Raw genomic sequence first — 27,814 nt, 5'->3', positions numbered from 1 at the left:
CACGCCCCCATCGCCAGGCGGGGCTGCTCCTCCTCCTCATCCCCCTCCCCCCACAAGCAGGCTGGGGGTTTCCTCTGCAGGCATCACTTTATTCAGATTTGGCACCACCACTTCCGGGCACATACAGGGTGGTGGTTGTCCCCAGCTTTATTTCCTTTCTTACCCTCACAGCCACCCTGCAGGGTAGGCTGGGTGGGGAACCCTTTGGCGCAGGGTTGCCATATTCAAGCTTCCCAAATCCGGGTGCTCTAATCTGCATATTATGCACACTGTGCATGCCAACTAATTCACATTTATTTATTGATTTGACAGATTTGTATATTTTTTCCTCCTTCTCTGCCCTCCCATGTAAACACATCCTGAGTAAAATCTGGGCAATCCAGGCAGTGCATTTGAAATCCGTGTAAATCCGGGTGGGATTTAGCCACGGGGAGGAGGAGCCAAAATCCAGGGACTACCCTAAATTCCGGGGACATGCTTTGGGGTCTCTAACAAGTTGTTCTAGTAAGAATGAATCTGCCTACTTTCCTTTCACTGTCTCTACAACTGGAATAAATTTGGTTCAAATCGAGGTCCACAAGTTAGATCTCTTGCACCTCAAATGTTCATGTGTCTGCTGTTTTGGATCAGGGTGGATGACATCATCACACACCACACCATTTGGGCATCCCTACGTGTCCCTACAGCTGGTACCAATTTTGGTCCAAATCAGTTAAGCAGTTCACCCTTTTACTCTTGCTCCCAGACCTCCTCCACTGCCAGTTTAGAAAACCCCACATTTCAGCCAGAAAAAGACACTCCAGGGTGGGGAAAATGCATCTGTTCATCCCTCTGCTTTTAGCTGGAGATGGCTAAACTATGAAGCACACCCTCAAGACCACTTAAATTGGATTAAGCACCTTTCACACCCCTCTCATCACTCAGCCATGGATCATCAGGGTGGCTCCAGAGCAAGAAATTAAGGGGGAAGGGGAGAGATTTTCCCACCCTTCCCTGCATGCTTGCAGGTGAAATGAGGATTTTAATCCGCTTTAAGGATTGTGGGCATGCATCTGGGGGCGGAGGCTATTCTGAGGCAATTAGCACAGTCCACTGCTGTGATCCAGCCTAGGGGGGAGGATTCCTTCTTCAAAGCCTAACAGTCTAAATACCCTTTTAGCAAGGCACCCTTGACTCCATTGACACCACAGTGCACCCTCCCAGTTCCCCACAGCAAGACGTGCCTTCAGGGGCTGCTTTAGTCCTGCTGGTCTCCCTCCCTTTGAAATTATTCTGCTGAATAATCCTGGCAGTCTGCAGCCGAGTGTCCTGGGAGATCAACATGTTCTCACTGGTTTCTGAAGGCTGCCACCCCGATCCGTGACTGTTTATCCTTTTGCATGGAGGCTGACCTATTTGGCCTCTGTGGAGAGCGGAAGGGCATAGCAAGGATGCAATCTGGTCCTGCAGCAATGTTGCCTGAATGGATACAGGGACAGAGTGGGCACCAGGATTTCTGGTAGGGTCTGGTCCCTGTTATAAAGCTTCCTTTGAAGATTAGGGAGTTTTCTGACAGACCTACCACCCCAGGCCTGTCAGAGAGAAGTGGAAGAATTCATCCCGGTTTCCCTCCTGTACTCGAGACAGCTTGGGGTCTTGCTTCACAACAAGAACTCTTGTGCTGCTCCTCTGGCCCCGCTTTTGAAGTTGGATGAAGCCTGACTCCCTTGCTCCATCTAGGCTGCCCACGGGACCTCCTGCATGCAAAGGCTCTAGTCTTTTCCGGAGAATGTTCTGCACAGACAAACACCACAAAGCGAAAACTAAAAGCATTAACACTTTTATTATACACAAGATAAAGGTCGCACTTTGCCTTTAGTCACCTTTCCATTGTAATGTACAATACTATACAGTTAACATGTAACTCAAGGGCTGGCGGCCGTCCATTTCTAAAGCACATATCACTTTCGTTTGCTTGCAAAGACCATCAACGGCCTAAATACCACCACTTGGCTTTATCTGGATTTGGTAACCTGGAGACTCCCAACATTTGACATTAAAAACCACCGGGGGGGGGGGGGGGGGGACCCAAGTCAGTCTTGTATAAATAGCATTTACAAAGAATATAAAAATAAAGTTGGTTGTACATTTTAGACTGACTGTGGCAGTATCGCTGACTGTGCCTTAATACCCACGATTAGATTATATCGAACAGTGCACGTGCACACACACCAACAGCTTGCACGGGATAAAACAGAGACATCTTTGTAGTAGGTTCTGTGCAAATTTCTCCAAGGAAGTCTCATCTTTGGCACCGTGGGCCTGGAAAGTTGCATTTGCCCAAACTGTAAACTCCTGACTGCTGCCTAGTAGCAGATGAGAAACCCTGACCCGGCTAATCCCAGTCATGGAACGAAGGAGATCAAGCAGCAAGTGGGAAGCAGAGGTCCAGGGAATCGTAGAAAATCCTGTTTTGCAACAAGCAGGAACCAACCCAGGAATTCCCCCTACTTGAGAGGAAAGCGTGTAACTTTGCAGAATCTGACAGTATGTCCCATGCTCCCGTGCTGAAGGTCAGCCGGGCAGAGCCAGGTCAGGCCACACAATGAAGGCATGAGGGTGACTAGGCTGAAGCTCCAGGCGCCTCTCTCCCGACTGTGCACTGGCAGAACAGACCATTCGACAGGGCAGCGCGTCTGTTTGCAGTTGTGGTAACCCTGGCAAAGCACTGAGTGCAATAACATGTTCAGAAGTGCTTCTTCGACAAAGAAATGTTTTCGGAGTGAAACTGACCAACTGCAGCGTCCTAATTCCTGTGGGATGTTAAGAGAGCTTATGTTTTTCATTGTGGCGCCAAGTAAACTGTCCCGTTGATGCCAGACAGAGCAGCCTTCCCTTCTAGCAGCTCTCTATTTACTGCACTTCTTTGGGAATACTTGAGAACTCCCCAACACGCGCTGCCTGGCATCACAATATACACACTGAAGGTGTCAAGTGCAACCACCACTAGAGAGGAACCCTGAATGCTGAAGAGGCAAAGAAAATATTTAAATCCACAGATATATGGGAACCTGAAGAACACCCGGGGAATTGTCTCAATCACAAAAGCGTACACAGAAATGAAAGGGTGGGGTGTGCAGTGCAGAGTTTGCTCCCCAAGGAGGGAGCGTGTCCAAAGCAAATGCAAAGTGGGATTTAATGCATAAAATGGTCTCCATTAGTGTCAAAAACGATCCCTCTTAAAATCGAGAAATTCGCTAAAGCAGCACTTAAAGCTAACATTTTAAATAATCGTAGGAGTTTAACATGTTGGTTTGACTGAATTAATAGCATTTGGCAAAGGATACCCAAGTGCCAATTTCACCACAGCTTTACAAGAATGAGAGTTGCGACTTGCTTCAGGGGGAAAAGGCCACCCACACGGTGTTAAGTTGCCCTCTGGCCGGCACCAAGGATGAGCTCAAAGGAACCAGCACCACCCTTTCCCTGGCCAGGGCTGCAGCCTTTACTCCAGCTGATGATAAAGGATAGTTGCTTTGCCCCTTGGAAATGCATTGCCAGCCTTGGCTACCATAGCAGGGCATCCGAGGAAGCCTCCAACAACCCAACCCCTGCTCCCGACCCATGTCAGTGGAGAGTGACTGGCAGGGACTGAACAGACCTGAACCCTTCTGGACTTTCAAAGCAGAAACCCAGACAATGCTGAAGCTTGTGTGGCCACAACCCGCTGACCTGTTGTATACCTTCCAAATAAATGCACGACTTCTCTTTCTCAATGGGACCACATGCAGACCTTGGAACAAAAGCTGGCTTATGAGGTCTAAGTTTCTAGTCCTCATGGCCAGAGACATTCTTTTCTGACCTTGCAGTGCAGAGAACCTGGCGGGGATTCCAAGTGCTAGCCTTCCCCTCCTCCAAAAGCTTCCCGTTCCCAACGTTGAAAGACCACTTTCCCTTCTCCATCTGCCCACAGTACATCCTCTGGAATTCTACCCCCTGCCCAGAGCCAAATTTGCCAAACGTACACAACTCCAAACATCTTGGCCAAACGGCAGCCCAGATTTCAGGGTAGAACCCACTCTGTTGGGACCAGGCACTCTTTATGCAGCCACCCAACTTGCCAGTCAACTCCCGGCAGCCCCAAGGATGCTTCCCCACCACTGCCTCTCCAACGCCAAGGCACCAGCAGCGCCCAAATGCCAACCCCCCTCCCTGTGAAATTTGGCCCCTGGCCACCCGACAGGCTCAGCATGACTTTCGCTTTCAGAACGTCTCCCCTACTCGGCAGCTAAAGGAGCTCCCACTCTGGAGCACAGGAAGCCTCCAGTTCTGCAACTGGCAGATGCCAAGACTGGTCTCCACACACCTCCAGCTCCGGAATCTCCAAGGCTGCTGGGTGACCAGGCAGGACCAACGCGCGGCGCTGAACTCTCAGGCGGAGTCCTGTTGGGCTGGCCCATCACAGCAAAGCCGGAGCAACGTCCGTCCCGCTTGAGGGTTCCACTCCTGGCCCAACACTTCCCCTGAAAACAGGCTTGTGGCAGGCAGGCAGGCAGGCAGGGACCCTCGGCCCACAGAGCGCTCTCAGACTAAAAGGCAGGGCTGCCCATTTGGCAGGCTTCGTTCCAAGAGTCTCAGCGCCCACTGGAAAACAAAGCCTCTAGTCCACATGGAAACGGGCAAGACCGACGCAAGAGCTCACCGACACGGCCTGGTGGAACACCAGTAACCAGAAACGGGGGCTGAAGAGAGGGTTGCCTTGACTAAGACAACATGCCCGAAAAGCCCCTGAACTTGTCCTGAAGGTGACCCTCTTCCTTATCAAGGTACGGCTTAGCTACGAGGGGGCCAAGGGGCAGGCAGCACCCCCCGGCCTGCACGCGAGGGAGCCAAGCTGGCCCAACAGGCTTGCCCTGACAGTCCATTAAGGGGGGGGGGGACGGACACACACACACACACACACACACACACACACACCCACCCCGCTGCCTTTCACAGGACTTTAGTTCTCAGGGCCCCCCAGGTGCCGCCGCGATATTTAAACCGCCCAGATCTTAAGTGCAGATTAACCCCCTCTGGAGATGAAGGGCGAGGAAGGATCCTGCTGCCGCTCAGCCCTGGAGACCCGAGGCGACTCCGTGGAACTCGAGAACAGACCTTCCCAGCTGTGCTGGCAGGGAGGGCTGCCCCCCGGCACCGGGCATGAGCTCAGTCGGGCCACCCAGAGAAAGGTGGGGGTGCGGCCTGGACAGGCAGGCCACGGGGCACCCTGAGCCCCCCGGCTCGCCGAGGCTCCCAGTCCCCGCGGCTGCCAATGAGCAAGCAATGCAAGAGGACTCCTAAGCCGCCAAGGGGGAAAGGGGTCCCCACAAAGCAGGCCCTGCCTTGCCTTGGGCTGCCCTCCTGGCCTTTCAGAGCCAACTCGTCTCTCACCCGCGCAATCTTCCTCTTCCTCACCACAGACCTGTCGTGTGTGCATGGGGGTGTGCATGGGTGTGTGTGTGTGTGTGTATGCGTGCCCAAGATCTGCAGATTTCACAGCCCTCCAGCCGGTCCAAAATGTCCTCCCTGGGAGCCCCTAGAAAGAGCCCAGCCCCTGCACCCATCGCAAAAGACCTTCGCCGCCAGGAGCTGGACCCCAGCGAGGGCTGCCTCGGCGGCTGATCCAGACCTCGGGCTGCCCGACGGGGAAGAGGAGGCTGAGCACCCTCCAGCATCAGCAGCAGCAGCAGCTACGCCCCGCAGGCCAAGTTCCACTAAGACCGGGGGGCGGGGGGCTGAGGAGCTGCCCCCCTGCAGTCTCCCCCCACCCCGCCACAGGGTTCGGCTTGCTCCCCGGTGGAGGCAGAGCAGAAGGCTGCCTCGCCGCCTCCCTCCACCACAAGGCACGTTTGGTAAGCAGCGGCAGAAATGGCTTCGTGGCACCCCAGAGGGGGAGCTGCCCTCTGGCCTCCCTCCCTCCCTCCCGCCACAGGAGGGCTTTGCAGAGCTCCAGGCAGGCGGGGGCAGCCGCCAGACCGTCTTCCCCCTCCCAGCCCCCGCCCTTGGCAAGCCCCCCTCCTGCTCCCGGCCCAGCAAGCAAGCGGAGGCCTCTCTCCCGGGAAGGAAGCTCCAGAGTCCGGCCGCGGCGGCTCTTCAGAGGGGGAAGCAGCTGGCCCGGAGACGACGCTGCCGCCGGTCACGAGTCCTGGTCAAGGCACGGAGGCTGGCGGGCGACGGCAAGGCGGAGGCAGGACCTCGGGGCCTCTTCGCTGCTGCCAGCGTCCCACCAGGGCCTGGCGGCGGCGGCACCTAGACCAGCAGCCCCATCCGGGTCACTTTGGCCGACAGGAACGTGTGCAGCACGAACACCACGGGTTTGGGGCAGGAGTGCAGCTGCAGCGTCTGAGGAGGAAAAGGAGGAGGAAAGGGACACACACACACACTGCTGGGGTCACTCTTAACCGGCACCAAGAGGAACGACAAACTGCAGCTCCGCCCGCCCCCCCATCGCCGCTTTGGACCCACGGTGGAGCCTGGCACAGCCAAGCATCTGCTTCTTCTCCCACCAAGTTCTGCTAGGACCACCGTACGCCACAGCAAAGCGGCTTTTACAGAAGGGGCAGGCAGAAAGCAGGGCGGGATCTCCCAGGATCCCCTCGGTGTGATCTGCAAAGGTTTCTGGCATCCACTTTCCACGGTTAAGCAAGTTCCCGGGACGCCCGAGACGGTTCTACAGTTCCCTGCTACTCTCCGACCTGACGCCTACCAGAACTTATAGCGCTGCCAGATACTGTGCGGCTGCGATCGGCATCCACCAGAGGATGACAGGCTGGGCGTCTGCGGAGAGGCAACCCTGTGCTCTAATTCTAACTGCCTGCACCGTCATTTGGTTCCAGCTGGGGGATTTCAGGGTCCCAGTAAAAACAAAAAGTAGATCACACAGGCCTGAAGTCTTGCTGGATGGGGGCAACTTTAACACACACACACACACAAGATAGCCCCAGACATTAAATGATGTGATCCTATATGGACCTTGCTCAACCCACTTTTGGGGTGAAACCGCAGTGACTCGTCTTGAGCTCTTGGGACATGGCGGACTCCAAGACCGTAGCTGGAAGCTAATCCAGGATGGAAATGGACGGAAAGAGCTTCGCCCAGCATGCAGACGAGTGTGCTGATACAGGCAGTGTCCACGCTCAAAGGTCTGCTACTCACCAGCTCCCCCTCCGGACCCCCAAAATCCAAGTAGAGGTTCCTTATGCCGTCATCTGCAGACATTTTCAGCTTCTCAAAAGGGTACCGGAAAAGGAGACTGGCCGAGCCGGCCTCTTCCCTGGAAATGGTGAATCCGTTTTCGTAGTGGACCGTGAGGCGGACCTCTTGGCTGTTCAGTGTGCAGCCTACACCCCAGGAGAGGGAAAGGGCAGTTCAGAGCAGCTCGGCCCACCTCCTTCCCAGTCAAGCCCCCTCCCGCAAAATAACGACGGAAGAAGCCAGGCCCTCCCCTCCGCTTCACCCCAGAACCCTCCGGCTCAGTTCGGGCAACGAAGGACGCCGTGCTGCCCTCAAGGCAGGCAAAGGAGCAGCGCCGAAGCCGTCCTTGTGGCCATGGCCAAGCAGGGAGATGACAGCAGGTGGCACAGAGGGCTACAGGCGAGGAAGCGCCAGAGAGGAAGCTGGAGAGCAGCATGGAGAGGGGGGCCGGCCGGGCCAGGGCAGCCGAAAGTGCCCTGGGAGCCACACTGTCCATCCCGGCCTTCCACAACTGCGCCACACACTCATAGGACCATAGGCAGCTGCCATATACGGAGTCAGACCCTTGGTCCATCTAGCTCAGTAGTGTCTACCCAGACTGGCAGCGGCTTCTCCAAGGCTGCAGGCAGGAATCTCTCTCGACCTCATCTTGGAGATGCTGCCAGGGAGGGAACTTGGAACCTTCTGCTCTTCCCATAGTGGCTCCATCCCCTGAGGGGAATCTCTGACAGTGCTGCTCACACTTCTAGTCTCCCATTCATATGCAACCAGGGAGGACCCTGCTTAGCTAAGGGGACAAGTCAGGCTGGCTGCCACCAGACCAGCTCTCCTCAGCATCCTTTCAACAGAAAGGGGAGCTCTGAAGGGTCCAACATCGTACAAAAGTGACTTTCCGCTCGCATATCGGATCGTGAGGAGAGGCTCTTCCAAGCTCTGGCTGCCAAGACGAGAGCGTCTCATCCCCTGCCAGGGGGCATCAAGGGCGGCACGGAACACTATCCTTGCACAGGAAGGAAAGGGCTGCCCTCCCACTGGAGACAGGGAGGAGGCGTCCTCCTAAAAATGTGAAAGGGCAGGCCGCCTCCGTTGCTGCTGCAGGAGCTCTGCATTCTTGGAACGGCGTGTCCCCGAAGACAGAAGGGAAGAGCCCTTCCGACCAGGAAGCCACGAAATGCCTTTGGCGCTCTGAGACCCCTCCACATTCCTGTCTAAATACAAGCCTCTGATGCACAAGGGGTGGAAAGATCTGCAACCTTCTGTTTCCAACAAAGACAGCAGAAGGCTGCCTGTCTGGGACCGAGGAAGCTGACTTCTCCTGAGTCAGACCCTTGGTCCATCCAGCTCAGGACCGTCTGCACTGACCGGCAGCAGCTCCTCCAAATGTCCAGGCAGGAGTCTCTCTCCCAGCCCTACCTGGAGATGCTGCCAAGTTCTGAAACGGGGACGTTCGGCATGCAAGGCAGAGGGGCTCTTCCACCGAGCGACAAGGCCAGACGAAACAAACGCCCAACTAGAACTGAAATCAGCCTCAAGGGAATAGGGATGGGCACCCACATTCCAAGGGCACACAGGCGCACCACCAATCACAGAACTCTTGCAGAAATCAAGGTCAGAGAGAGGCACACACTTCCTAGCCGGCAACACAGCGGGAAAACGGAGTGCAATTTTCCCGTGGACTGCAGAGGGAGCTTGAGCCACAGGGAGGAGCTCTTGCTTTCCCTCCAAGAAGCCGCCCAAACCCAAAAGACTCCTCCGGGAACTCCCTTGTTCCACAGCCTGCAGCACAAACGCCCCGGCTTCTGATTCTGAACTGCTCTCAGGTTCCTTTGCTTTATTTGCATACCGCCCCAAACTTTGGTCTCTGGGCAGTCTACAGCGACACAGACCAAACTAAAGCCGAAATTAAAAGAGTGCTTAAGGTTAAATTGCCGGGCTGTGGGGAAGCGGAAAGCACCGCCCGTTCAGAGCAGGGGCCCAGAACCGCCTGCCTGCCAGCTCTCTCTGTCTCTCACCCGCGCCAAGGCCTCCCACTCAAGGACGGGCAACGTCTGCCCCTCCTTCGCTTGCAGGATGAGGTGGAGGCTTCGCTCCACTTGGGGGCAGAGAAGCCCAAGGCGGCTGCCTACCTAAAGACACCTCCTTGATCAGCTCTGCAGCCGCGTGGCAGCCCTGAACCAGGATCCGGGTCCAGGAGGAGAGGTCCCGGTGCGTCTCCACGCGGAAGACGTGCATCTCGATGCCCTGGCGGGAGCCCGTCCTCGTCGCAAAGGTGAGGTCTGACCCCATGCAAGGTGATCTGCGCCCGGAGCCCGAGTGGACCAGCCTGCAGAGGGGGCAGAAGAAAGGGGCCGCCGTCAGCGCGAAAGAGGAGCCCACCTGACGGCAGGGGAGGGGCCACAGAAATGCCGCCAGTCAAGACCCCCAACTTTCTCAGGGTCTGCCTCTACAGACTCCACCGAGCCTGGAGTGCCGTCCTGAAACCCACCCGGCCAACTCAGCAGGCAGCTACAAATCTGGGGCCCGGAGAAGACGGGAGGCTGCCGCGTGTGGGGGCAGGGAGGGTCAGGCGCCCCACAGAGCCGGGCCAGAGAGTCCCCCTTCCAGCAGAGTGGGGCTGGAGGGCCAGCCGGAGAGGGAGCCTAATGGGAGCCAGCTGCAGGCCTCCCCAGGAGCCTCTGCCAGCAGCAGCCACACCTCTCTGGGCTGGGAGGCGGACGCAGGCGTCTCCGCCGCTGCTGCCAGGGCAGGAAACGCTGCATGAGCTGCCCAGACAGGCAGGGCCTGCAAGCGAGGACACCCCCCCCCCTTGCCCGGGCAACGCTCCAGCCAAGAGCACAGAGCTGCCAGGTTTCCGACTCTCCTGACCACGCAAGGCCAGCCGCTCCCAGCTGGGCTTCTCCTCGCCTCAGACAGCCTGGCCAGGCCAGAGGGAGCCAGGCGGCCTCCTCACTGCATCAGCCAGGGCAACCGAGAGGGGCGTCCTCAGCAGCTGTGGAGCGCCAGGGAGGGAGGCCAGATGCCGGGGCCAGAGGAAGACCTGCGGGGTGCCTGGCCCCATCCCACCACCCCCTCCTAGGAACAGACACCCAGGGCCGCACCACGCTGGCCCGGCCAGCTGCCTCTGGGCCAGGACTACAAGCCCCACCACCCCCAGCCACAGCGGCCGATAACCAAGGATGATGGGAGTTGTCGTCCCACATCTGCAGGAGGGCTGAAGTTGCGCAGAAGAAGGAAAGGGACTTCCCCGGCCCTGCCAGGGACGGAGCCAGGGGCCTCCTGCACGCCAAGCCGGCAGCCACGGGTACGAAGCCACGGCAGAGGCGGCCACCTGACCTGGTGGCAAGCAGGGGGTAGCTGTGGCACGGGGAAGCCCAGGCGTCTCTCGTCCAGGGCATGCAGTCGTAGAGCAGCAGGTCCTTCTCCGTCACGGCCAGCAGGACCGGACGCCACTGCTGCCTCCCGCCATCCAGCCTGGCCTGCAGGGGGACAAGAGGACAAGGGGGGCTGCTGGCAGGTTTCCTCGGGCAGGGGGGGAGGGAGGGAGGGAGGGAGTGGGGGCGAGGACCTCCAGTGGCCCAGCCAGGGCTCCCGGCTCCTAGGAGCCGAACAGCAAGTCAAGCTGCACATTCAAGTGTCCCGAATCCTCGGCCCCGGCTGGCCTCGGCCTCACCGCTGCTCTCTCCGCCTGAGAGAGAGACCTGTGGCCGGGGGTGTCACAGTGACCCCAGCCTCATCCCCCCCCCAAAGGGAAGCAGTAGCTCCACTGGCAGCAACGGGGGCATCGGCCAGGGAGACAAGCAGCAAGCCACGGCTGGCGGGGGACGGAGGAGCTTTCTGGAGGGCGCCCCCCCACTGCCCCCCCTGCCACCGGCTCACCTGCTCCGCCAGCCACGCGATGTGCTTGACTTCCTTGCTGCTGCCTGGCGTGTTGCTGGCGGCCAGCATGGCGTTGAGCTCCGCCAGGACCTGAGGGAGGAGAGCCATGATGTTGGTGTGGATGGCCATGAACCAGGAGTGGGCGGTGGCCGCGTCTTTGCAGCGGAGGATCAGGGTGTTCCTGCTGTCGGGCGAATGCAGCTCAATCAACCTGCAGGGGGCGGAAGGGCAGAGGGGCCTGCTGGGCGGAGAGGCGGCCGGGGGCAACGGGGCCCCGGGGGTCTCTCTCCAGCCGCATCGGATGGCTCGGCTGCTCCCCGGGGACCTGCAGGCACTGCAGCCTCGAAGCAACGGAGACGTTTGCCCTGCCACCCCGCTGGGCTCGACCCTCCTGGGGCTGGCGCTTTCAGCCAAAGGCTGCAGGCAGAGCCCAAGTGTGTGAGCCAGCAGTGAAGGTAAGAGCGGCCGCGCTGGGTCAGGCCCAAGACCCCAGCCCAGCACCAGCGTACAAGGCAGGAGCAGACAGACGCTCCCCCTCCCCAGCCTCTTGGAACTTCCCGCTCCCAGTTTTCTCCCACAAGCTACTCGGTGGGTCAGGGGTCCTGCCTTGGGGAGGACTTGGGCTGGAGGGCCTTCCGGCCCCTGCGGACCCCGACACTCCGGGTGGACAGGGAGGCCCGTGAACCTGCCATGAACGTTGCACCAGGGGAGCCCAGAGGACACCCTTGGCTTGGCATTGCTGTCAGAGCCAGAGGGTGAGGCGGCCCTTGCCTGCAGCCAGAGAGCCTGAGCTGCAGGACAAGCCGGGCAAGCAGCTCGGAAGCAGGAGCCCCCCCCCACGCTCCGTGAACAGGCAGGCCAAGGTGCCAGCCTAGGGGGAGAGCGGGGGGGGGCTGCTTTCCAGCTGGACAGACGCCCTCTGCAGAAGCTGCTGCTGCTGCTGGGTTGTATAACGGATCGGATGCCTGCCCAAGCCAGGACTTGCAGCTGCCTGCTGAGAGCCCTGCCCTCGCGCCCTGAAGACCGCAGAGGAGAAGCCGGGGCTGTGGACGCCTCTCTGGAGAGGAGAGCTGGTCTGGTGGTAGCAAGCAAGACTTGACCCCTTAGCTAAGCAGCGTCTGCCCTGGTTGCATTTCAATGGGAGACTCCATGTGTGAGCACTGCAAGAGATTCCCCTCAGGGGAGGAAGCCGCTCTGGGAAGAGCAGAAGGTTCCAAGTTCCCTCCCTGGCAGCTTCTCCAAGAGAGGGCTGAGGGAGAGACTCCTGCCTGCAACCTTGGAGAAGCCGCTGCCGGCCTGTGTAGTAGACAATACTGAGCTAGATGGACCAAGGGTCGGACTCAGTATATGGCAGCTTCCTATGTTCCACCAGTCGCTTCTGGCTTCCCACCGCACTCCAAGTATTGTGACGTGGTTTTATTTCGTGTATTTAAGGCCCACTTTTCAGCTTATCCCAAAGCAGGCACAAAACAAACAAACATGCAAAATGTTTACACCAAACCGTAAAAACAAGAAAACTGAAAAGCAACAGCAAAATGGAAAGACGGAAGCAGGAGAGAACCTGCATCAGAAAAAACAGCAGGGTCAAATCAAGAGGGGGAAAAACTCAGCACCGCAGAGTGAAAAACAAACTAAAATACCTGGGTAAATGAAAAGCCACACAATGCAACCCTCTCCATGCTTACTCAGAAGCAAGTCCCCCTGGGTCCAATGGAGGGAGGGGGCCGTAACTCAGCAACTGCTTTGGCGGCAGAAGGTCCCAGGTTCACTCTCCCGGAGCATGTCCAGGTAAGGCTGGGAGAGACCCTTGCCTGGAACCTTACAGGCATATAGGAACATAGGAAGCTGCCATCTACCGAGTCAGGCCACTGGTCCATCTAGCTCAGTATGGTCTTCACAGACTGGCAGGGGCTTCTCCAAGGTTGCAGGCAGGAATCTCTCTCAGCCCTCTCTTGGAGATGCTGCTGCCAGGGAGGGAACCTGGGACCTGGATGCTCTCCCCAGAGCGGCTCCATCCCCTAAGAAGGGGAATCTCTTGCAGGGCTCACACACATCAAGTTCTCCCATTCATGTGCAACCAGGGCGGACCCTGCTTAGCTAAGGGGACCAGGCATGCTGGCTGCCACCAGCCCAGCTCTCCTCTCCCTATCCTTGGACCAGGGCTCTGACTCAGAAAAGGGCAGCTTCCTATGAGCTCACTCCCAGGTAAGTGTGACTGGGGCTGCAGCCTTAACTGGGCGCCTGGAACTTGGAAGGGAAGATGCCAGGAGGAGGACCCCCCTGGGGAAGGTGGTGGGGCCCTCGCAATTCTGCCTGTGGGTGCTGCAGGGAGTGGAGGCAGGAGGCCCCCCCCCCACTAGCAAGGGACACTGTCCTGATATTCAAGGTGGCCAGCTGAGACGACAAAGGGCATTTCTGGGCTTCGCAGAATCCACTGACTGGTGTCCAGCCCGAACTGTCCCAGAGGCGTCTGGGCGGCGGCACCCAAAACAGACGGAGAGCATGACTCAGGGTGGAAAGGGAAACGGCTAACCCCACCAGTGGGGGAAAGAGGGCACCCCAGACGAGCAGGAAACCCCTTACCCAGAGCGGCCACTATCTGGAGAGGAAGCCCCAGCCTGAGCCCCCCCCTCCCCACCAACCCGAGGGGAAAGGGACTCCCTGCCTGAGCTCTTTCACCCTGGCTGGGACTGATGGGATAACCTGCAAACCAAACACCGCTGGGATTACTCGGCTAATCCTAATCCTCCGGCCCGGCTGCAGGAGAGAACTCCCTGCTCCCTGACCCAGCCCAAGGAAACGTCTCCCCACAGCAAGCAGGGGGAGCCCTAAGGTGACACGGAGGTTACACACACACACACACAAATATATACACAGCGTACTGGGATCTATAGACATGTACCACAAAAAGATCCCCCAAGAAACTAGCCAACGGAAAGGAAAAAAAATAACCACAATATGATGGGAAATTACCATATTGGGAAGTATATGCAATATGGAGCAACTGGATGTCAATAGAACAATGACATACTACTACGATGGATATTTATATACCGCTATTCAAACACAGTTCTCCAAGCGGTTCACAAAGGGAGATAAACAAGTAATACATGAGGGGGCTCCCTGTCCCCAAAGGGCTCACCACCTAAAAAGAAAGAGAAGGTCAACACCAGCCACAGCCTTGGAAGGGATGTTGTGCTGGGGCTGGAGAAGGCCAGTGGCTCCCCCCGCCGCCCAATAAAGAGGGTCGCCACTTCAAAAAGGTGCCTCTTTGCTCAGTATACACACAATATAGACACAACAACAAGCAGCAGAATCCACAGCAGAAGTGGCCATATGAACGAGGAGAGAGTCCACAGCCGAGCTGGCCTGGCGCAGCCGGTGTCTCCAGGGAGCCTCTTCTCAGCATGCCTCTGCCTGGGGCACCGGGCGGAAACCCAAAGCGCTCCCCACATGCAGCCGGGGGGGGCGCGGGACCAAGCAGGAAGTGACTGGCCCACGGCGGCAACTTCCTCCTTCAGTCCCCACTGCCTGACACAGTCCCTGCGAGTGGGAAAGACGCGGCCGGTTGCCGAGAGGCCTACCCGAGGAGGGCAGCACTTCTGCAGCCCAGTCCTGGCCGGAGGAGCCCCCTTGGCTCCCCCAGGCACGGGGAGCTGGACTGCTGCCCCCCCCCCACTCCCTCTCCGATGGGGCCTTCGGGTTTAACCGCCGCGGCCTTTCCCCAAGCATTTTCACACCACTGCCCCCAACGTTCAAAGCGGTTCATGTAAAATAAAAATAGGCATTAAAAACAACCCCAAAGAAATGGTCTCTATAAAAACATCACGCCATGAGCCACAGGAAGCCGGGCTCCAGCCAAAAGCTGTGCCAAGGAGAGGCCGCCGTGTGCCCCCCACTCCCCACCCCACGCCGAGAAGGCTGCCCCGGGCGATGGAAGCAGCAACTGACAGCCAATGCAGCTGGTGCAGAACATGGGGGGGGCGGGGGGAGAGGTGTGCCAGCCGGGACCCGGGCAGGGGCATTCTGCACCAGTGGAAGCTCCTCAGTCATCTTCAAGGGCTGCCCCACAAGGTGCCCATTGCAGTCATCAAGCCCGGAAGTTACAGAGGTGTGGCACAGCATGACAAGGCCAGATCTGCCTAAGAGGGGGAAAGTTGCTTTGCCAACCGCTCCAACCTGTCTCTCAAGAAGCAGGGCCAGGTCGGTCCAGGTGGGAGCAGATGCTCTTCCGGGTCAGGCGGGATCAGAAAGTGCACACCGGTCCCAGGCAGGTGAGCACCTCCAGCTCACAGCCAGCCCCTCTTCGTGCACACACACACACCCCGATCTGTCTGCATCCAGCTGTCCCCTGCTCCCCCTCATCCCAGCACTCACTCGGGACAGAGCGCCCTGCGCCAAGGAGCCCTGAGCACCAGCGGAGGCGTCTTGGTGAGCCCCTCGGCCCCAAGGGCCCCGGGCAGGGTGCTGAACCACCAGCTGCCACAGCAGAGCCAGGAGCTGAAGACCCCGGAGGGCGGGAGAAAGCTGACCTTCAGCCGGCAATGCCCAACTCCATGCCGAGGGGGTGCAAACCCCTGAACTCCTCGGCCTGAGATCTCAGACCTCCCTGCACAGTCCCTCTGTGTGTGTGTGTGTGTGTGTGTTGTGGGGTGTGTGTGTGTGAGGGCCAGCCCGCACACAACCCTGTGCCCAACTGTGTCAGTGTGAGAAGGCGGCAGGCTCGCTGGGCCGGCTGCCCTGAGCGGAGCGGAGCGCTCCTTCTCGCCAGGAAGGCGGCCGGGGGGGGGTCCCCTCCCTGCACTGCTGGGCCCAGCAAAACCTGCTAAGACCCCCCACCCTGGCAAGCAGCCAAGCGCCAGCGAGTGGGAAGGGGGCCATGTGCTCTGGCAAGGAGACCCCCCCCCCCGGGGGGACGCGGAGGGGAGGGGGGGATGCCCCCAGTTGCCAGCCAAGGGCAATTGCAGTCCGGGGAGGAGGCGAAGAAGCGGTCTGGTCACACACACACACACACACACACACACACACACACACACACACACCCTTCCCTCCGCAGCAGCTGAAACGCAACCCCCAGCCGAGGAGGAACGGCGGGATGAGCCGACACTTCCGTTGCAGCCCGCCCCTGCGCGGCTGGGGCCACATTCCATCCCCCCTTTGGAGAAGGAAGCCAGCCTGCAGATTAGGCTCGCATCCTGTGGACGCCCAAAGCAAGCACAGCCCCGACTCCCAAAGGCACGCAGGGCAGGGCAGCCGGCGGCGACACCTCGACTGACTCCGGCCCCACCCGGGTCCCAGCAGCAGCCCACCGGCCACCCCCAAGAAGCCCACAAGCGAGGGGCCCGTGCCCCCCAGCACCTGGCAACCCAAGGCACCACACTCCTGGCTGACGGGGCCGTGGACAGAGGCGACTGACAGAGCTACCTGCTCTGCGGGGGACACATGAGAGGCAAGAGGTCTGCGGGGGGCCCCGTGCCAGTTCTGCTGGAGGAGGCTTCCCCGTGTGGCCAGATGGATCCCTGTCCCTGATCCTCCGTGCCTGCCTCTCCTGGAGGTTACAAAACCAAAGGCAAGCCTGGGCAGCCCCTGTCAAAGGCAGAGGAACCAGGGGTGCCTCTTTCTGCACCTCCGTGGCGCTGAGAGGAGAAAACCGACACCGGCGGCCCCTCCCAGCCACCCACCACGTGGAATCCAGCCGCCCCCTCTGCAGGACCCACACCCCGTCCCTCTGCTCGCGCCCAGCCCTCCTTCCTTGTAAAATCTAAACCGGAACAGGCACTATTTCTGCAAATCTGCACAATCCATTCCGAGCAGAGTATCTGAGAATGTGTGAGTGGACTCACTCTCTCTTGCCAAGAAAAACACGAAGGGGAGGGGAGCTGCAGCACAGAGCTGGGCGGGGGCCAAGAGAACGAGAACAGATTTTGTGAGCCCTCCCTTGCCCCCGCTGTCTAGATTGCAGAGGGGACCCTGCAAGGGACTGACCTCTTGTCCTCATAGGCAGCTGCCATAGACCGAGTCAGACCCTTGGTCCCTCTCGCTCAGCATTGTCTTCACAGACTGGCAGCGGCTTCTCCAAGGCTGCAGGCAGGAATCTCTCTCAGCCCGATCTTGGAGATGCTGCCAGGGAGGGAACCTGGAACCTTCTGCTCTTCCCAGAGCGGCGGCTCCAGCCCTTAAGAGGAATATATCTTGCCGTGCTCACACTCTAGTCTCCCATTCATATGCAACCAGGGCAGACCCTGCTTAGCTAGGGGGACAAGTCAGGCCTGCTGCCCCAAGACCAGCTCTCCTCTCCAACTCAGTCCTGGGACTCCGGCAGTCGCATGTCACTAGTCCTCAGCACAAAGACAAAGACACAGACACACACTCCAGCCTGTGCTGCAACCAGAGATACCAGCTCCCTCCCTGCCCTTCCGTCTCGGCTCACCTGTTCTCCAGATCCGGCATGCTTAGGTTCCTCACAGCGTAGCACATTTTCAAGGGGATCACCTTGCGGTCCTTGGCAGAGCCGTGGTGCTTCGGGGAGCCAGAATCCTCGCTGCCACTGAGGCTGGGCGACTGCGGGGCGGCCCCATCCCAAGGCAGGTCTGAGACCAGCGACGGCTTCTTGATGTAAGGGGTGGCTTCCCGCATGTATTTCACTAGAAGCAGAACCAGAGGGGAGAGCCATGAGCCAGCATGGGGCAGGGCGGGGGGGTGGGGGCCTCTGAGCATGGATATGCGACACGAATATGAGACACGAGCCTTTGGCCCTCCTGCACATTCACACACACAGCCAGTTATTCAGGGCACGCGCCCCGGAGACCAGAGGCGCACCCTTTGGCTCTGGGCACCAGCCGCACAGGCTGCCCGACCGTGACTCCGTGCCCCCAGGCTCCCAGGCCCAGAGGAGGCAGCACCCCACTCCCTTCGGTGCCGCGGGGGCCCTGGAGCCAAGCCGGCGGGCCAGGATGCTCCCCGGCTCCCCTGCAGCTTGGCGGTGCTCAGCAGACCCCGGCGGGCGGGCCGGCCTTGGGGGGCAGCCCACTTCCTGGCGCTGCGTGTCCACCGGCTCTTTGGACAAACACATTTATTCCACAGGAAAGAGAGAGACACGGACGGAGCTGGAGGCATCACAGGAAAAACACTCCTGCCGCTGACAAGGTGGAGCGGATGGGCTGTCTTTGGCTGGGCTCTCCCTCCAGCCCAGCAGGCCGGCCAAGAGTTTGGGAAACTGATATGCCAGAGGCGGGGGGGTGTGTGTGTGAGCTTCTGGATTCCCAGAACAGAATGAGGATCCCCTAATCTCTGGACGGATGGGAAGAGGCAGGCCCCACGGGTGGATTTCACATCAAGGCAGGTGTGCTGAGCGAGGGGCGAGGTGCCTCCTGCCAGCTCTCCCCACAGTGGTCCTTCTGGGGTTGAAGCCCACAACACCAAAGCCAGTGGGGGCCCCTGCAAGAACCGCCCCCCCCCAAGAGGGAAGCCCCACTTCCAACAGCTCCATGTCTGCCTCTGAAGACCAAGGGGGCTCCAGCCAGCCCGAGACGCCATTCGAAGGGCAGAGGCATTCTTAACCAGCAGTGCCTTCCAGCCCAGAACGGTCTCAGGCGCTCTGCGGCTTTTCAGGCAGGTTTAAAGCTCCCCACAAATCTGTCAGCGTTCCCCGGACGTGCTGGTCATTTCTGAGCATCTTTAGAGCAGAGGCAATAAATCTGCCCGCCCCCAACCAGACTTGTGCCTGCATACTTCAGCTCTCCTGCCAACTTGAGGCCAAGAAAGGGCTTCTCTCGGCTCTGCCGAGGGGGTCATGCAGCGTCCACAACAAAAGCAAGCAGCTCCACCCTGGAACGCCGGGAAGCCTCTCGCCTGCTGCACTCGGGAGAGGGACGCTCCACTTCCTAAGCCCTGCTGGTGGTGAGGATGCTCCCCCCCTTCCCCCAAGAACAAGGCGGGGGCCGGCACAGCGCCTGCCAGATTATTCCTGGCCGGGAGAGGCAAGGCAGGTAGCCCCAGTCCCTTGCCCCCGGCTGTGGCAGGAGAATCCAGAGGCGATATAGGGCTGAGCCTGCAGGACAAGACGCCATCCAGACAGCCCAAGGGTTTCTAGACAGGCTTCCCCACAGCAAACATGGGCTCAGCATGACCACAGCTGCCTTCTCCTCCAGTGGGGTGCACGACTCTTCTAGCCAGCGGGATTCAGCCGTGCAAATATGCTCCGGCAGTCACTTTCTGCAAAGGAGGCCCCCTCCACGCCAGAAATGCAAAGCCAAGTTCAAGACTGCTCCATCCATCTGCTCAGAGGCACCCAGGGCAGCCGAGAGGGGATGCACCTGGCAGCTCTCGGCTTCTTTGCAGAGAGCTGGTCCAAGACAGCCGGCTCTGGCAGCACCAACCCAACCGTCTAGCTCTACCATCACACTAGCAAAGCACTGGCCTGGAGAAACAAGTCAGGCAGACTCTCAACAGCCCAAAAAACCTGCGACCCCCTAAAGCAGGGATTTGCAACTTTGGTTCCCTCGATGGCGTTGGGACGACAACTCCCATCATCCCCAGCCGCAATGGATGATGGAGGTTGCAGTCCAACACCAACGAGAGACCTAAGGAGAACTGGCTGCTGCTGAACCTGCCCAGATCCCACAAGACAGTCCACCGAGGCCCTGTTCCAACCGCCCCCCTCCACCTGCGGGTGACGACGGGCTTTTCAGCTGGGGCGCCCCCACTTGGACTCCCAACGAGGCTGGCCTGGAGCCCCCTCAGCCGTCTTTGGGGCACCAGGTGAAAAGCTGAAGGACCAGGGGGAAACAGTCTGATTCCCCTTTGGGGGTCACATGGCTTGATGCTGGGGGTTTTAAATCTGCTTGACTGCCATGTATATTTCCTGCGCATTTCATTGCACACGGCTCTGGAAGCCGAAGCCGAAGAGCAGCTAATAAAGAGCAACCAACCAACAGCAGGAGGAGGAGGAGGAGGAAGCATCTCCCCACCTTTCTAGCGAGATGGATTTCCCAGCTGGCAGCATCAGCCTCCGCCCCCTGAACAGCTCAGAGAAGGAGGCTTCTAGGCAGCCTCACCCAGCCCAGAGGCAGCACCTGCGCCGCCCTTCTAAGCTGCTCTCCGGAGGTTCCTGGTCACCTCCCGCAGGTGTGCGATCAAAGCTCCCTCAGCCGGCCTGGCAATGCACCCAAAGAGGTAGTGGCAAGGAGGTGAACGGAAGCGCCTCTCTGCGGCCAGGGCTGGGCAGGAGAAACCACTCCGGGGCGGGCGGCTGGGCGGGCCACAGGTCTAGTGCTCACGCGCTGGCACCTCCCGGGGAGGGCTGGGCAACAGGGCTTGTGGCCCCCACAGAGAGCAAGCCGTCAGGGCTGGGCTCTGCACACCCCGCCATCCTGGGCAACCAGCCTCTCTTTTGCCCAGCCAGGGGAACGGCCCTCTCCTTCCCCCTCTGCTGTCAGGCTAAGGCCAAGCAAGTTGCATGGCAGGCTCAGAAAAGAGAGGCAGGTTCAGCTGGCAGCTGGGAGGGCCCGGAGCTTCCGAAGGGGACCCTGCCCCAGGCAAAGGGGTGCGCCTGGGCTCCGGGCACTGTGGCTGCTCAGAGTGGCTGGGCAGGGCCATGGCGCCTTCCTCAGTCCCAGGAACACGGGCAGCTGCCTTCTGCCGAGTCCCGGCCCTGGGTCCCTCCAGCTCAGTGCCGTCTACTACCCAGGCGGGCAGCGGCTTCTCCCAGGCTGCAGGCAGGCGTCTTTCTCAGCCCGATCTGGAGATGCTGCTGCCAGGGAGGGAACTGGGAACCTTCCCTGTGCAAAGCGGAAGCCTCATCCTCTAAGGGGGAACATCTCACACAGTGCGCACACATGGAGTCTCCCATCCCTCCTAAACCTGGAGGATGAGGGCTGCCAACCTAATTCCACTGCCCAAATCAGAGAGAGGAGGCGGGGAGTATGCAGGAGGAGTGGAGAGCCTGGTGCCGTGTGTGTGTTTTACCACAGTTTCAACTTAAACGTCTGTACAAGTTGCCACCCAGACGGCTTCTCCTCTGCTTATTGCTGTAACCCTGGTTAGCCAAACTGGGGGTGGGATGTCATTTTGTTTTCTGGAGAGAGAAATGCTGTTAGCCAGCAAAAAACAGGGTTCACGCAAGAGCACGATCCAGCAGTGGTCGCTTGCATAATTTTCACGATCCTGATACCTGGATAATGCCAAATTAGTTGATCACTGATGGCTGTTAATGTTAATTGACAACCCTAAGCCAACAAAACTCTGGTAGGGAGGGAGAAGGGAAAGGAGTTGGAGCAGCTCAGTCATTATCTCCGTATGAGTGGAAACAACTGGCTTGATCTGAGCCAAAGGCTCTTCCTGTTAGCGGAAAATAAGGGGCAACTGGCATCCCATAAGGGACAGGCCATTCTGGGCCGAAATGAGGGACATCCCTGCAAATCAGGGGCTGTTGGTAACCCGGCTTAGCAAAGGGGACAATTCATGCTGGCTGCCGCCGGACCAGCCATTCTTCCCCGAAGTCCTCTCTCAGAGCCCTAAGGAATGCGGGAAGCAGCACAACATTGGCAGAGGCCAAGAGTTTGGGTCCTGTGTGGATTCTGATGGTGTCATCAGAATCCAAACACTTCTGGAAGTGGCCACCGTGTCTATAGCAGCAGTAGCAGGAGGAGGAGGAGGAGAAGGAGAAGAAAGCCTGGTTGAGCCATCCCCTGCTGGCCGGCTCACTCTCTCAGAGCCTGATCTGTTTGCCCACAGCCTAGAGGACGCCCGTGAAGCCCGTAGCCAGGGTCTGGAGCAGAAAAAGCTGGCTTCAAGAGAGGAACCTCTTTGCTTTGCAAAAAACCTAGTCACACGCTGCTGCTGCGGCCACTCCTCACCCATTTCCAGTGCCACCGTATCCTCTCTGGCTTCAGGCAGCAGCCAAAATTGCGACTAGCAATACACCTTCCAAGCTCTGCAGAACTCTTTCCCGGGGAAAGGAACCCTGCAGGCCCTGCCCCACTCCTGCCATCGGGAAATCAAGTCCTGGCTGGTCATGCCAACAGGCACCCTCCAGATCTGGGACCAGCCCCTCCAAAGGGTGCCATCCTGCTCTGGGCTGAGGCCGCCATCTGCGGGTTAGGCGAGCAGGACAAGCAAGAGCCGGACCTCACCCTGACACATGCGGGGCTGCTGACCCAGCCAGCACCCTGAAGCAAGGAGTGCTCAACGACATCCCCACTCAGCAGCTGCAGCTTGCAAGAGGAGTCCAAGGGACAGGGCTGTGGGCAGCTCCCATCACCCCCCACCCCAGCCGGGAAAATCTGAGCACCACTGAGCCGCCTCAGGAGGGCAACCAGAGCTGCTTCAGGGAGCCGGCCTCCCACCCTCCCACACACACCCCTGCCTTCAGAGAGGGCTCCAGAGTCACAGATGTTTTCATTTTCTCAACTCCAAACATTCGCCATGCCAAGGACAAGGTTTTAAGCCCTAAAAGGCAAGAAACTGGAACGAGCACCGAAGCACACACCTTCTGAGGAGCTCGGGCTCTGGAGGGGAGTCAGAGCAGACCCCACCCAGCACAGATTTAGCCAGAGAAGCAGGACCCCTTCTGCCCCCCCCCCCAGCTGCTTGGCCTGGAGACAAACAGCAGACAAGCCCACAGATGTGCAAATGTGTGGAACTGAAACACACACTCGTCCACAGGAACAGAGGAAGCTGCCATGGACTGAGTCAGACCCTTGGTCCATCCAGCTCAGTATTGTTTACACTGACTGGCAGTGGCTGCTCCGAGGTTGCAGGCAGGAGTCTCTCTCAGCCCTCTCTTGGGAGATGCTGCTAGGGAGGGAACTCGGAACCTCCTGCTCTTCCCAGAGTGACTCCATCCCCTAAAAGGGGAATCTCTTACGGTGCTCACACATCAGGTCTCCCATTCAGATGCAACCTGTGCAGACTCTGCTTAGCAAAGGGGACAAGTCATGCTTGCTACCACCAGACCAGCTCGCTTCCTTGCTCACATGCCCATCCAAACACAAGCCAGGGTGAATCTTGCTTAGCAAAGGTGACACTTCATGCTCTCTCCCATGGAGCTACGGCACCATCTCCTAAGAGGAATATCTTCCCATCGCTTCCACAAAACCAGCCCTCCACTTGCTCACCACTGCGTGGACGTGTCTCTCTCCTCATCGTCTTTTTGTCTACCATGTTGAATATCAGGCTGACTTGTAACCTCTCTGGGGCAAGGATTTGTCACCTTATACTCTGGTAAAGAGTGTAGACTTGACGGCAAGTGTTATATACATAACACTTGATGGCACTATATCCATAAATCCCGTATGCGTTCTCCTAAAAGGTACAAAACATTTACTGCCCTCGAGGGGCACGGGATTTTTTTAAAATTAGGGCAAGAAAAGCCAACGTCAGCGGCCAGGTGGCCGGCCAGCTGTTTCTTTCCAGTCAATGGCAAACCAAGAGGGCCCCGTGAATGTCTCTCTCCCTCCAGACCGTTTCCCGACGCAGCAGCTCATGAAAGGACCGTTAAAGAGCAGCTAAATATGCCCCGCGCCTTCCGACCCCATCCAGGCACAATAGACAATGCGCCAGCTAATGGGAAAACAGGACGCCGTGGCATTGGGAGCCTCTGAGGCAGAATCATCGGCTTTGTCTCAGGGTGGCGCACTTTGGCAGACGCACAGACTTTCCCACTGTCTCTGCAAGCGGGGCGGGGGGGAGTTTGCCTAGCAGCCTGGCCTGGCCTTCCCCTGCCCTCGGCAAGGCCTGCAGAAGGTCAACTCTTCTAGGCAGGCTGCAGACCAGGACGGGACGCCTCCTCCGCTGCGGCTTTCCCTTCTGCCGCTCCTGCATGGCTTTGCACCCCATTTCCTGAGGATGCCGGTCGTCACCCTGAACACCAGAGGCTTAATGCTTGGCAAAAAAGCCCTGCAAGCACATTTTCACCCAGATTTCACAAAACACGCCATGCGGGAAATCTGTGATCAGACCTCTTTGCTGTTTTTGCTTTTATGCTGCTAGGCAGCCACGAAGGTGTGGCCTAAGGGGGGGACACTTGACCTTTCTCCCTGAGCCTCCCCGGCTTGTGTTTCCCCCTCCGCAGCAGTTTGGAGAAGAGGAGCGATTTAGGTCAGGAAAGCAGCACCCCGTCGTCCCCGCTCCAGCCAGCCCTCCCACGGCTACTTGCAAGTTTCAGAGCGCGCACACTGAGCGATTCAGTCATCGCAAGCCTCCCACATGGCATCTGCACTGGGTCCTTCGACTTTGTCACACTCCGCTCATTTCAAGAGGTTTCCTTTTCATGTCAGGATTTCATCTGCTCTGCTGTGTCATTGTTTGCCTTGCTTGCACTGGATAGGATCTCAAGGCGCCTTGCATAAGCAGAAAGACACCTGGCTCATGCAAGGGGGGCGGCCCTCCCAACTTCTGCCAACTTCCCCTTCCCACGCCGCCACCGGAGGGTCTCCTGGTCCTCAAGAGCAGATGCTGCCAGGGAGGGAGCTGGGAATCTTCTGCTCTTCTCAGAGCAGCCCCATCATCCCCTGAGGGGAATCTCTTGCAGTGCTCACACTCCTAGTCTCCCTTTCATATGCAGCCAGGGCGGACCCTGCTTAGCTAAGGGGACAAGTCAGGCTTGCGACCACAAGGCCAACTCTCCTCCCTGACATTTCACTCCCTGCACAGCTAGTCCCCACCCATCACGGCAGGCACCAAAATCTGGGTCAGACTCTAGCAGGGTCTGCAAACCAACCGCAAGAGTCAGTGTGTCAAGAAGTGAGAGTCAAGGACGCCGCATCCGGAGACCCTGGTGCCTCCCCAGTCCAGCCAGCCGTTCTGGGCAGAAGTGCTTTGCAGCCAGCGCAAGACCAGCGCGGCCCAGCAGGGAGACGGCAGCCCCAGCATTTAATATTAGCCTCCTGGGGGCAGGAGTGCGGCTTAGCCTGGGATTACACTCATCCCGCTGCACCTATAATCTGCTCCTCTCCCGGCTGGGGCAGGCGGTTTGCTGCAAGCCAGCAGATCCCGGGAAGCAGCCAGCCATTTCCTCTGCGTGGTGCACTCCCCACAGGGGCGGAGTGCAGCCCTCCTTTGGTGCCGCCTTGGCTGTGCAACCCACGACACAGCTGGCCGCCAGATGTGGGGCCGCCTGCACACTCAGGTCCAAGAGTCGCTTTCTGACAAGGTCACCAAGTTAAATGCTCCCTTCCTCCCCGAAGCAGAACAGCCAGGGCACAGAGGCTTCCCGAGGGGCAGAAACAGCAGCTCCGTGATGCAAAGCGCCCGCAAAAAGGGCCTGCAGAGGCAGGATGGGGCTTTTAAGGCCAGACGTCTCTCGTTGCCTCCCAAAATGGGGGGCTGAAAAGCAGGGGCATAGCTAGGGGAGAGGGGGCCTGTGTTCACCCCTCGGAGTGAGGGACATAATGAAGAAAACAGGGAGGGGTGGAGAGCTGGAGGGTCCTCGGGAGCTGGGGCCCCCAGGCTCTTTGAGCCCATTTGCTCCATTATAGCTACGCCCCTGCTGAAAAGCTTGCACTGACGATTTCCTCCCCAGAGGAGACTTTGCTGAACACGAGGCCGGGACACAGAACGTGTCAATATCACTTCAAGATCACTCTCCCTAAAAGAAGCTTCAGCTGACCCCCAGGCAGCAGGTGAATGTCGGGGACCAAGAGGCCGTTTCAAAGAGCAGGGCAGATACTACGGCACTGTGGAAGAAAACCGCCAAGGCCAAGACTGCAGGGCACCCGGTTGTGCTCTTCAAGTCTAATTAAGTCAGAGCGTGTTAGCAGGAGAAAAAGCCGTGGACCCTGTGGAAGGGGCACAAATCCTGGCTAGGGAAAGGCCGGTTCAGGGCGCTGACATTCAGGCTTGCCACCTAAGCCTCCAGCCCAGATCCATTCTGTTTGCACATGATGCAGGCCAGATGTCTAAACAGGCAAGCAAAGTGACCCTCAAAGTGAGACCCCCATCCCCGCCAGAGGCACACACTAAATTTTGGGCAGTGTGTTTTGTGCACAGTCCAACGGCTTTGGAAATCCATAAGCCAGGGGTTCTCAAGAGCGTTGGGTCCCCAGATGTTAATGGATTACCATCACTCCCCAGCCACAATAGCCCTCGACCAACATCTGGGGAGGGACCCACACTGGAGAACTCCTGGCTCAAGCAACAATTCCAGCCCTTGAGATTGACTGCTCTGGACTCATTCCAAGAGGGTGGAGAACCATCTCGGCCTGGCCAGGACCTCTCGCCTCTTTCTATGCTCCAGTTCTGCAACGAGAGCAGAGGCTACATTATGGGCTCTCCCCCCATTAGAGGGGAGGCTGCAGATCCTACACCGTGCCTCCCACCCACCCAAATATACAGGCACCGAGACCAGACATTAGACCTTCACTCCCTGGGGAGCATCAGACTGAACGGAAATCCGCTCATCAGGAGACCCTGCGAGGGCCAGAGGCGTTCCCAGCCAGCAGGAGCGAGACTGGGATGGGGGAGGACCTGGGAAATCAGTGTCTGTAAGTATTCATACCCCAAAGTAAGGGGAAGGAAATCGTCAGTTTGGGAAGGAAATCGTCAGTTTCCTTCCAGAGCAAGGCGGAAAGAGAGCTGGTCTTGTGGTAGCAAGCATGACTTGTCCCCTTAGCTAAGCAGGGGTGTGAGCACTGCAAGATATTCCCCTCAGGGGATGGAGCCTCTCTGGGAAGAGCAGAAGGTTCCAAGTTCCCTCCCTGGCAGCAGCATCTCCAAGATAGGGCTGAGACTCCTGCCTGCAACCTTGGAGAAGCCGCTGCCAGTCTGTGAAGACAGTACTGAGCTAGATGGACCAATGGTCTGACTCCAGATATGGCAGCTTCCTACATTCCTAAGGTCTGCTCACAAGGTATCCTTAGAAGCAGCTGCTTTTAAGAGCCCTGGCACAACCAACATCACGTCAACATCTGGCTGGCAAGGATTTCCCCAGCCAAGTGGACACAACGGCTTTCCTCCTCTGCTGTCCTTGCCCCTCCTCTCTGAAGAGGGTTCTCCAGTTCAGAACTTCCTCCCAAGGCTTCTTCCTTGCTATTAAAACTCCAGCCAAGTTTTGTTGCTGGGCCCCAAATATCCGGGGACAATTTCTTTACAAGCTGTCAGAAACATCCTGCCTTCAGGCAGCACCCCAGGGTGGTGCTGAGCTCCTGGCTGGAGGACAAGAATGTCGTGAGGAGAGGCTCAGCTCCCCTCCCAACTCCTTTCACACAGCAACTCCTTTCTACTTGGGCAGATGTTCACAGAGGCCGCAGGTGACAGGAGGGGTCCGAACGGTGCCAGGTTTGGGGTCTTCCCCCGCCTGGGCCTTGGTTGTGCTGTGCCAGCGAGTCCCCGCCGTGTCCCTGAGCTCCGCCTGGGTCTCTTCTGGCACCTGCCAGCATCAACATGGTCTCCAGCTTGTGTTTGTCACGATTTTGGGAAAAGGTTTTCACAGCTTCTCCTCTCCGCCAGTTTAATTTTAGCCGGCATGCTGTTAATTCTGGCGCGGCTACTGCTAACCGCCGCCCAGAGAAGCCTGCTGTACATTCCTCACAGAATTCGGCTTGTGAATATTCTGGGGAACGGAAACGCACGGCATGGGGCGCCTCTTGCAGGAAGGCTGCCGCCCCTTCCAAGCTGAAAACGTGGAAACAGCAGAGTGGGCGGCGGGGTGGGGGGAATTGCCAGGAATTCAGCAAGCTTTTTGGAGAGCCCAGGCAGGAGCTGCTGAGGACCAACGCCAGTGCAA

The 27,814-nt window shown here is 58.5% G+C and overlaps 1 protein-coding gene across 2 annotated transcripts in view; it reads right to left on the bottom strand.

The window, feature by feature from the left end:
* Nucleotides 1-1,803: 1,803 nt before the first annotated feature.
* SNTB2 (syntrophin beta 2) overlaps nt 1,804-27,814 on the bottom strand; it is a 29,727-nt gene continuing 3,716 nt past the window's right edge. Inside the window, exons 2-7 of one of the 2 annotated variants that reach the window (XM_053270668.1) lie at nt 17,522-17,735; nt 11,092-11,302; nt 10,549-10,691; nt 9,342-9,538; nt 7,177-7,361; nt 1,804-2,792 (exon numbers count right to left, since the gene is read on the bottom strand). In XM_053270668.1, the coding sequence (XP_053126643.1) occupies nt 2,487-2,792; nt 7,177-7,361; nt 9,342-9,538; nt 10,549-10,691; nt 11,092-11,302; nt 17,522-17,735 (1,256 nt within the window). In that variant the 3' untranslated portion in view covers nt 1,804-2,486. Of the gene's footprint in view, nt 6,364-7,176; nt 7,362-9,341; nt 9,539-10,548; nt 10,692-11,091; nt 11,303-17,521; nt 17,736-27,814 lie in introns of both variants that reach the window. The other variant, XM_053270669.1, reaches the window with a different exon arrangement.

This window comes from Hemicordylus capensis, chromosome 9 (genome assembly GCF_027244095.1).
Source record: "Hemicordylus capensis ecotype Gifberg chromosome 9, rHemCap1.1.pri, whole genome shotgun sequence".
In the NCBI taxonomy this organism is placed as follows: Eukaryota; Metazoa; Chordata; class Lepidosauria; order Squamata; family Cordylidae; genus Hemicordylus; species Hemicordylus capensis.
Note: the sequence above shows the minus strand (reverse complement) of the source record. Positions and strands in the feature narration are given on the sequence as shown.